The sequence below is a fragment of the Ailuropoda melanoleuca genome, chromosome 12, assembly GCF_002007445.2.
Source record: "Ailuropoda melanoleuca isolate Jingjing chromosome 12, ASM200744v2, whole genome shotgun sequence".
In the NCBI taxonomy this organism is placed as follows: Eukaryota; Metazoa; Chordata; class Mammalia; order Carnivora; family Ursidae; genus Ailuropoda; species Ailuropoda melanoleuca.
This window is the reverse complement of record NC_048229.1, coordinates 31,160,704-31,171,421: the sequence shown is the minus strand read 5'-3', so window position 1 is coordinate 31,171,421 and position 10,718 is coordinate 31,160,704. Positions and strand designations below refer to the sequence as shown.

The 10,718-nt window shown below is 52.2% G+C and overlaps 1 protein-coding gene across 1 annotated transcript in view; it reads right to left on the bottom strand.

Moving 5' to 3' along the window:
• Positions 1 to 422: 422 nt before the first annotated feature.
• The window catches only part of RASIP1 (Ras interacting protein 1), a 12,155-nt gene continuing 1,859 nt past the window's right edge, over positions 423 to 10,718 (bottom strand). The window contains 9 exon segments of the mRNA XM_034638982.1: positions 423 to 835; positions 1,403 to 1,550; positions 2,810 to 2,982; positions 3,190 to 3,433; positions 4,573 to 4,676; positions 4,796 to 4,947; positions 5,183 to 5,220; positions 5,776 to 6,429; positions 9,071 to 9,499. Of these exon segments, the coding sequence (XP_034494873.1) occupies positions 636 to 835; positions 1,403 to 1,550; positions 2,810 to 2,982; positions 3,190 to 3,433; positions 4,573 to 4,676; positions 4,796 to 4,947; positions 5,183 to 5,220; positions 5,776 to 6,429; positions 9,071 to 9,499 (2,142 nt within the window). The 3' untranslated portion in view covers positions 423 to 635.

The window sequence follows — 10,718 nt, the reverse complement described above, 5'->3', positions numbered from 1 at the left end:
GGGGGCCCGGACTTCCGGATGTGAGGAAGGAGGGATGCCAGAACAAGGACAAGAGGTGTTGGGATTCGGCAGTGTGCCCGACAAGCAGAAATGTCCAGATGGGGGCTGGGAACCCAGACTCCTGGGTCTGAGGGAGAAGAGGGCTGGACTATGGCCTTTGGGGTCGAAGGGAGAAGTCTGGCTCCCACCGGCAGGCCTGAGGGCCTGATATTTGGCAGAGCAAGCTTAAAGCTCTGTCCTGAAATGCGTGGGAGGCCCCAGGACTCCGGGTTTGGATTACAAGCCGCAGGGCAAGCTGAGGCCGAGGCTATAAATACCACCTCGGACTCGGCAAGAACCCAACGCTCTAGTCGAGGACCCTCGTGCTCTAATCCGCAGAAAATCATCATCGCCAGCGTTCCCGAGTCTTAACAAGTAAGGCGTTGCCGATACCACAGATACCTTTATTGCTCCTTGCGCTCACGCCCCAAGCCCATCTTCCCACTGTCCCATCCTCTACTACCCGAAAACTCAAACTCCCGGCATCCCACGCGGGGAAAGAACTACAACTCCCAGAGAACTCTGAGCTCGGGCGGTCTCCGGGGAGTAGAAGTCAAAGAATTTTCAAGGTTCGCGCGCTCGTTTGTTATTGGTTTTCAGGGAGGCGTGGCCACGGGAGGTCCGTGGCGGTGATTGGCCGGCAGTTCTTGCTGCTCAAGATCCCAGAGGAGGCGGCGGAGCCTGCGCAATTCACGGTGCAGGGCGTCGTCCGTCACAGGACCCGTGAGGCGCAGGCGCGAGCTGCCCAAGGGCAGGATGAGGGGAGGATGGGAAGAGAAACTTTCGAAGATGTCCCCTAGGAGACCGAAGAAGACGGAGTGAAATTCTGAAAGAGGGCGTGCTGCAGCAGTGTTGGGGAGAGGTTGTGTCACTCCCGAAGGAAGGAAAAACTCCAACCCCCAGCGATTCCTGGAGCAGGATCCACTCCAACAGGACTCTCGGGAGTCCGCGAGCATCGTGGGAGTTGTAGTTTCAGACCAAAAAAAAAAAAAGGCCACCGTTGCCTGGGAAACGGGCGAGGTATTGGGTTCTCGGGTCCGTGAGGAAGGAAGGTCTGGGAACTTAGTTTTACGGATTCCTTAGAATGGAGGGGCCTGGAACCCGAGCTCCTGGGTGAGGAGGGTAGGTTGTCTGGGGAAGAGGCTGGGGGCCTGAACCCTGGGGACAAAAGGAGCTGGAACTTGAATTCCTGTACCCTGGGGGAGAGGGGAGTTGGGGTCCATTACTTAAGTCTTGAGGGAGGAGAAGATTCAGGATCCAGAATCCTGGGTCAGGAGGAGGAAGGGGCTAGGGCTATGGATTCCTGGGTCCTGAGGACAAAAAAAAAAAAAAAAAAAAAGCCTCTGTCCCCGTCTCTCCTCACCTGTGTCCACAGCATCTCGCTCTGCAGGGGGAGGGTCCCAAGCAGGTGGTGGCCCACGGCCAGGACCCAACTGATAGTGGCTGAGCAGATGGTGGAGCTGAGCAGGGGTCAGTGTGGGGTGGTCAGTTCGTAGGCTGCTCCATGAAGCCTGGTGGGAAGATCAGGTGAGAGATCTATGGTCATTTCGGGGCAGCTGAGAAATCCCAAAATGGAAGGCCCTCCATAAAAGGCACGGATGTAGTGGACAGACAGTGGTATCTGTGCGGTATCTTCTGAACACTGTGAGGCCAGGCTGTCACCAAAGTGAAGGTGGGAAAGGGCGCTTTAAAAAATATGATTTGGGGTGCCTGGATGGCCCAGGTCTGCCATAGGCTCAGGTCATGATCCCAGGGTCCTGGGATGGAGCCCGGTATTGGGCTCCCTGCTCAGCAGGGAGCTTGCTTCTCCCTCCCTCTCCTTCAGCTCCCCCTGCTGTGTCCTCTTGTGCTCGCAGGCTTCTCTGTGTCAAATAAATAAATAAATAAATAAATAAATAAATAAATAAATAAAATCTTTTTAAAAATGTGATTTGCTTCAGCATAAATGTGGATGTAGGAGGGGTGGGGGTGGAGAAGAAACAAAATTGGCCATTAGTTCGTATTATTGAAGTTGATGATGTGCAGCTAGGTGTTCATTACTATACTGTGGCTATTTTTTGTATCTGAAAATTTCTACACCTAACTGAAATGACATCTGAATTATCACTGGGGTGCAAACCAGAGACTCTGGACCCAGATTGCCTGGGTTCAAAAATCCCAGCTTACTACTCATTACCATCTCCCAAGTCACTGTGCCTCACTTTCTTCATCTGTCAATCGGGTGTGGGTGGGACTAGGAACTACATAATAGGGTAGTTACGAGGATTCAATATGGCAAGATTTTAAAGTACTCAGGACACTGCCTGATGCTTATTAAACGCTCTGTAAAAGTTTGATAATTATAAATAAATCAAGTAACTTCTCCTACCTGATTTTCAGTTTCCTTGTCTGCAAAGAATTGTCAGTTAATAACCTATTTCATGAGGCTTAGTCAACATTCAATGAGAAGTGCTGGACAGTGTCTGGCGTGTCGTTTATGTTCAATGAATGTTTTAACTATCACATTTCTTGGTCTCATAGCAGACTTTCTGAATCAGCATGTCTGAGGGCGGGGAGGGGGGGCTTGGAAACTATTGTTAGGAAGTCCCATGGGATTCAGATGCAGCTTAGACACTTGTGGCTGGCTTCCCTCTAACTGTCAACGGATCACCCACAGTGTCAGAGCTGGGACTGGGGATAACATGAAGTCCAAGGGGAGGTCCAAGGGTGAGATGAATGCAGAGGATGGCTGAGTGGGGTCAAGGAGTCAGAGGTCAGGGATAGGAGTCACCTTGAGCAGGGAGGTGCGGGGCACGCAAAGCAGGTTCACAGCTATGGAGAGTTTCCGGAAGAATTCAGTGGCAATGTCACCCAGCCCGGCCCCCTGCAGCCAATCCAAGACAAGGTCCAAGTTGGTTCGGATTTGGACAGCTCGGGACCATTGGTAGAAAGGTCGGCCTTGACCTGTGGGGCAGGATATGAAGGGCAATGAGTGCATGGACTGAGCCCTCCTGCCTCCCAGACCCTTCCTATCCTTCAGCTTGGGATCTGGAGCTTGCTCTCCAGGGTCCCTAAACATGAGGCCGATCCTGGGGCGTGGTGTCTGAATTGACATGGGTCTCAGAGGTTCCTGTGCTTTCCACCCTGCCCCTTCCCCAGTCTGACCCTCACCTCGTTCCATCAGCGAGTTGAGAAGGGATGCATTGGAGAAGAAGAACAAGTAACCGAAAGTCTGAGACACGAGGTCCGGGTGCAGCTCACACTGGCTGGTCAGTTCCAGGGCTGCCTGGAACACGCCCAGGGTCGGTCTCAAGCCCGGAGGCATGGCCCCCAGCTCTGCGCCAGGCCCTGGCAGCTCTGCCCCAGCTGTGAAAGGGTTACTATCCAGGAGAGCAGGCAGCGTTGAATACAGAGTCTAAGAAGATACAGAGATGCAAACAAGTGATTGGACTACACTCGCTGGAAGCTTCGGGGTGATAGAGCTACTGGGAATTATAGTCCATTCTACCTGCAACACGCTAAAGGTTCTTTGTGAGCAAATCCCTACTTTCCAGATAGGTGTCTAGCATTCATCAGGCCGAGGACACCTCAAGTCTTAAGAAAGCCTCCAGGAGTTTCTTGGGTATTTTACGACCACTTCTGGTGTCTTGTAGGACTTGTAGTTCTCAACAGAGACAGCTCACAGAGGACAAAGGATACTGAACAAAGAGGCCCCCTTCGGTCAAAGAATTATTTATCCAGAGTTCCCGAAGGAAAGAAAAAGAATGAAGAGTCAGGAAGTGGGAGTGGCATGGCAGTGAGCCAGTGGAAAGTGAGATCAGGCCAAGGACAGGAAATGAGGTCAGAGCCAAAGAAGAAATAAAGCCACACTTGGCAGGGACGGACAGGAAGCGAAGCCTTGGAGGAATGGACTTCACCAATCAAGGCTGCTTAAGGAACAGAAAGACTCTCCCCAAAGATCCCTTTTGCTGTTACAGATAGGGACTCAGGCCAACCAGAATCCTGAAACCCTGAGAATTCCAAGAAGCCATCTTAAGGTCAAAGGTTGTGGGGGACTGGGGCAGAAAGCAGGTCCTGCAGGACTAACACTCCAGGGAGAAAGTCTGTGGCGCGGAAAAAGGAGTGAATTCAGAGCTGTAGGAAATGAAGTCAGCAAACACAGGAAGTGAGGCCGGATTCAAGAGGGACTTTCATTTAAACGACAGTACCCGGCACTACTTGATCCCTGCCTAGCTATCTGCCTATCTACTCACCTACTAAGTTTACCAGTGGACTTAGAAAACAGGAGCTCAAAAAAGTGAAAATGGTGATATAACCAGGTAGTAAAGTTAGCCTGTCAAGCAGGGATCTTTGAACAGGAAGAGAAGCCAGAAAGACAGGAAGTGATGTAGGCTCAAACAGGAAGGGGTACCAGAACAGCAAAGTGCTGCGAAGAATGGGAAGTGATGTCAGAGAATCTCACAAGGTCAAATAGGAAGTGACATCGGAGTGATGTGACGTAATTCAAACCATAAGTGAGGTTATGTCAAACAGGAAGCAAGGGACGAGACCAACCTTGGTGAGGTAGTAGACAGACTGCTGGAAGGTACACATGATGACCTCGTCCAGGAGGGCCATGGCCTCGTCACATAATTCCAAGTCATTGCAGAGCTGTGGGTCTGAGGACAGACCTGGGGGTGAGAGAGAGAACCAGAGGCTGACAGGCAGGAGCCCAAGTCCCCAAGTAGAGGGAATGACAGGAGGCTTGGAACAGGCCTGGGCTTGGGTCAGAGCTCACCCTCCTGGTCAGCCTCCTTCTCCATCTCCAGCACCTTCTCCTGCACAAAGCTCAGCAGCTCCGTGGTGTTAGCCATCCACAACATGAGTGGCCGCAGCTCTACAGACACAGCCTCGGGAGTCAAGGGCACCTCGGGGACTCCCTCCGGGTGGCTGGGGAAGGAGAAAACGACCTGTGATCTTTGCCCAACCCCCACTGTCGTGTCTAAACCCCGAGATCTCGGTCTAATTGGGGACTGAGGCCAATCCTCATTTCATGGCTGGAAGAGGTGAGGGCCAAGGAAGAGCAGAAACCTGCACTAAGCCATGAATGGAATGAATGAACCACCAGCTGCAAATCCCCACCCCCCGCATCCCTCTAGACCCTTCTCCCCAGAATTTCTCTTACTTCTCTGGCTGACGGTCTCCAATTTCCTTAATCTTTTCCTGTAGAACAGTAAGATCAGAGTCAAGGTGAGGGGGGTTGGGGAGAGGCCTATGAATTAATACCCTGGTGTTTCTAGAAGCACCTTTTTGACACTCTCCCCCACTCAAATTGACTGTAACCCTCAAGCTTCAGAAAGGTCTATCCTCTTCTTACCTTTTAAACACAAACGCCTATGATTGTGAGTGGTCTATCGCCCTCAGGTCCGCTCAAATAGTTTCTTCTTACCCCCCCCCCCAAGACACTTCTTTAAGCTTCTCTTTAATGAGCCCTAGCTCAGTGGGATGTAACCTTTAACCCCACTCTGGATGATTTCTCCCAGGCATTTCCATCTGTAAGTCGGACTGATTTGCTCTTCCTCGCCTCCAGGAATGGTCTTTGCCCACTACCTCCCAGCATCCCGTGAGACCCCTCGCTTAACAGCCCAAACCCCTCCCGGAGCATCATGGAAGAGATAGTTTCATCCCACCCAACTACGACTGGAAGGTAGCGAGGAGGGGTGGCTGGGGAAAGAACCTGGGGCGCTGACGGGGCTGGTCGGTGGTGGGAGCACTCACCCAGACAGCCTCTTTGATGAGACGGGCCAGGCGGCCCAGCAGGCGGGGCAGGTGGCCCAGCTCCAGCTCCCGAGCTGAATGCTGCACGCACAGCGCCAGCAGCGTGGCGGGCCCGAGTGGTGGCAGGTCCCCAGCGCCCGCGGCGGCAGCACGCACGATCTCGCCCAGCAGCGCCTCTTCCTCTCGAGGCCGGAAGCGCAGCACCGGCTCGCGGCCGTCCAAGTAGGCCGCCAGAGCCTCGCCCCGCTCCTGCAGGCCCCGGCCGCACAGGCGGCAAGAGAAGGCCCAACCGGGACCCGGCGGGGCGGCCCCAGGGCGGGCGGGCAGCCAGGGCGGCCGCGCCGGCCCCGAGCCTCCAGTACGGGGGTCCTTGTACATGAAGAGGAAGTGCTCGCCCAGCCCCAGCAGGTCGCCAGGGTGCAGCTCCGCCTCCCGCAGCAGGAGGCACCCGTTATGCGTGACTGGGGCACCCCGGGATGGGCGCACCATGGCCGGGGGCTCAGGGCCCGCACGCACGGTGCAGTGCCGCGGTAGGATGTCAGGGGCATTGAGAAAGGTGTCCACATATGGGGCCGGGGACCCACCGCGGGCCGAGGAGTTCCCGCCCCGGCCAAAGACATGCTGCTCCCGCGTCATCACATATACCACGAAGTCCTGGAGGGAAAGGGAAGATACAGTCGAGACAGCTCCATGAGGAATTGACCACTAGCAACGAGGAACCTTTGCTACAACTGACTCTCCCATCAACCACCTCCCTTAGAATGAACACTTCCAAGGAGATCTCCTGAGATGTCAAAAGACTCACCAATTACCTCCCCCCAAGCATGAGTGGACTTCTCAAAGGCACTTCCTATGACGGACTGGCCCATAACACTCATCTTGAAGACCGGCTGCTTACAAGGAAACCCCTTTCTTGACACAGGCTCTAGAATTCCCCTCCCTTAAATTGTTGATGCTTTCCAGACCTTTCCCCAGTAGACTCTCCCATCTTCCCACCTCCTCTGAACGGACCCTTACAAGGTAATCCCTTCCCACAGTGCACTCTCCCACAACATCCAGCGCAAAGAATAGGTGCTTCCAAAAGCACTACACCCGCACTACTAAAATGGACTGTCCTCCTACCTTTACCCTCAAAGAATGGAACTTTCCAAGGAAAGTTCTCTTAAGAACCCTCCCATTTCCCTACCCTTGGCCCCATTTGCCCGACATTCCACCCCCATGATGGAGACTACCAACGACATTTCTCCTTCCAATAATAGCTTCTCTGAGTATTTCCGAAACAAGGGATAGATATCTTTAAAGAGATTCCTCCTTTGAACAAGGTTTCTTCCATTTTCTCCACCCCGTGAGTATGCACTCTGGGGAGACCCCCTTTCTCCAATGGATTCTCATTTTTTCCCATCCCATGCTGGACTCAATTCCAAGGAGACATAATACTTACCTACTACCCTCATTCCCATGATAGAGAATTCTAAAGATACTCTCCTTTCCATCGGTGGATGCTTTCAATATTCCCATCCCAACAAAGAACATCTCCATGGAGATCTCCATATAGTAGCTCTTCTCACAACCCCATCTTATAAATAGACGTTTTCAAGGGGAGTGTCTTCTCTTCTTATAAGGGAGTGTCCCATTTCATCCACCAAATAAAGAGGTGCATTCCAGAAGACCCCTTCCTAAACGACTCTCCCTTCTCCATCCTATAAAAATGGAAGATCCCCTGACCTTCCCTGATCTCCTTCCTAAAATACACTCTCTGTTCTCTACTCACGTCTGAGAGAATAGTCACCCTGATATTCATAAATCCCCTTCCTACACTGAACGCTCCAGTTACCTATACCCCATGGATGGACATTTCCAAAGAGACCCCTTCCTACAATGGATTTGTTCATCTGCCTCTAGAAAATGGAACTTTCCAGTCTGACCACTTTCTGAAGGTAAACTCTCCTGTTTTCTATCCCTGTTTGAAGCAATGGAATGGTCCAAAATACACGAACCCCTTTTCTAAAATTGTTTAACCCAAGAAGAGATGCTTCCACAGTGGCCACGAAGAACTCTCGGGTTAGAGCCACTCGTGAATACATGAGTGCAGATAAATTCCTCTCTATAAGAGATTCACCTCTTACTCCTGATCCCAAGGAAGGAAGACTTCCAATGAAGCCTCTTTCTTAAAAAGGAATTTCTCATGAACCTCACTCAAAAGAATGGATGCTTCCAATGTTTTCCCCTCTTCCCATAACAGATTCCCCTATACTCCCAAAACAGATCCTTCCAACTTAACTACCTTCCCCAAATAGACCCTCCTATTCTCCAACCTTGTTTCGAGAGATGGGCTGTAATAGTATACACAAACTCCTCCCTATAATGAACTTGCCCCAAGAAGGAGGAACGAATTCTTCCAAGCAAGCCTTTCTCTAAATAGTCTTCCTCTCTCATTCATATACAAAGCCAGGCCACCTAACCCAATTGGATCACCCTCTATGACAGTGAAAATGGGACTATTCACTAAGTTCCACCGGTGGGCTTTCCCATTGATTCCCAGAAGTACTTGTTGAACTTGGCTGTACCACTGTTACGCAAAGTTAAACAACATCATAAAAATGATTCTCCCAATCATCACGTACACAAAAATGAGTATTTCCAATAATACATTATGTTTCTATTAATGAAATAATTTCCCACTAATCCACTAATAATTTTCTACTAACTCCTAATCCTTTCTTCCCCTCTGCTCCCTAACACTCAGGCAAGTTCCATCGTCACCCAAATATATAAAATAGAAGTATCTGTATCATCTACCCGCATCAACAATAGTCAGACCGTTCCAGCATAAACCAGCACCTTTAAAGAGTGGATTAGTCTGCTCCTTCCAAGAAAATACAGGCTTACCCAGAACAAGACCCCATGCATCCATCAAATTATCTTCTTCCCAAACAAGATAGCCACTTCCATTACTCCTCACCAAGAAATAGACCCTTACAAGGAGATCCCTTTTCTACAATAGCCTCTCACATTCCCCCCCCCTTGACAAAGACGGTACTTTCCCCCAGTTTTGCATGAAATGAGCCACTCCCTACTTGTTCTTGCATCGAGATCTTTTCAGGCATCAACCTCCACCGCTACCACCTTCCCCCCTCCATCCCCCATCTCTGTCAATGACATCTCCTACCCTGGAACCTTGCTGGGACATACCTGAGACTACCACGACCCAAGGAATTCTGGGAGTTGTAATTTTGTCTCCCTGCCACCGAAGGGTGGAGCATAGGTCTCTCCCAGTAGGATAGGTTGCGCTTACCTGGGCGTCCTGGTAGCCCTGGAGAAGCAGGAAGTAGGGACGGTTGCTGGGGGCCTGGATAAGGCACTGGGTCAATTGATCGAAGTCGCCAGGGTCTGTGGGTCCGATCTGGGCGTCGGCTGCCCCCGGGGCCATGCTAAGTGCCTGCTGCCGGCGCTCCTGCTGCCGCCGCCGTCGCCCCTGCAGGCTGAGCTCCGACACGCTGCGCCGCAGGGACAGGTTTTCCGAGCGCTCTTTGCCCCCGGACCCAGCCGGGGGCCCTGACCCCGACCCCGGGCCAGGACTGGCCAGCGCCGCCCCGCCGGACGCCGCCCGGGAGCGGTTCTTCTGTGGCCGCCACGAGGGGGCGCCCGTGCCTGCGGAGAGATACGGAGGGATGAGGCAGGGACTGGAAAGAGAGCTGGAGATTATAACTAGACAAAGAATTGACTACAGAGAAGTGAGGCGGCTTCCCACATTTAGGTTTTTGCATATGCTGTTCCCTGTTTAGGTTTTTGCATATGCCTGGAAAACACTTTCCGCCTGACTCCTACACACTTTGCAGTTTTCAGCTCAGAAATTCATTCTTTTAACTGTTTGGGGGGGCACCTACTATGTGCGGGGCACTGCTGCACACACTCCAGGCTTTGTCTGGACCCAGCAGAGCCCTGGCACATAGTGGGGGATTAGTGGAAATAAGCCCAAGGAATGAACTGATGTGTTTCTCACTAGACTGTAAAATCTAGGAGGGTGGGAACCTCACCTGTCATGCGCTCACTGTATTCCCCCACGGCCCTAAATACTTGTATGGTCCACAGTAGTTGCTCAACAAATGCTTTTTTGGGGGGGGGAGACAGTGATGGTTATAATTGCCATTCTTTATTAGACAACTACTATGTGTTGAGTCTTGAGCCAAAGCCCTGTTATACATGATCTCATTTCAACCTGACCTAGGGTTTTGCTCAGTTTAACTGGCAAAGGACAGACTGGAATCCAAGCCAGAGCTCAAAGCTCATGAGTTTAACTACTACACCACTCTATCTCCCAAAGGGAGACTCAGAAACAGAAAGGCTTTAGAAAGCTCCCTGAGTGGCCTGTGGCCCTGAGCCAGGCCCCATCCCTGCCAGGCCCTGCTCGGAACCCACTGGCCCACCAATGGTATCATCTCCTGTTACAGGCCCGGCCTTCTCCAAGACCAGGCCAGCATGTAAGCACGACCTTCCTCGGCCCCTACAAATACTCTTCCTCTTAATTTCCCTTGAGCCACGCTCAAGTCTCCCATTCACACTCTGCAGCCAGCCTTGCCTAGGGCCACCTGCTCCAAGGCCAGCTCCCCTGAGGCTCCGCCCATCTTTAGGCCCAGATTAAGCAGACCACTTCTTCACTTTCCAAGTCCCTTCCCCTTATACGCTTAATCTACATAGGCCTGGTCCCTCACAAACCCCTTCAACCTATTGGCCTCCTGCCACAGGGGCCAGCGCCACCACTCAACACTTCTGGCTCCGGTTACTCTATTCCGCAGGCCCCGCCCCAGCGTCACAGGCCCCGCCCACCGGCTCTGCAAAAACCTCTAGTCGGGCCCATCTTGCTCAGCCGGGTCCGGCCCCCAGCCCCACTCTCCACTAGACCCGGTGCTATAGGTCCCTCCCAGTCCCCTTCTCTCCCGCGG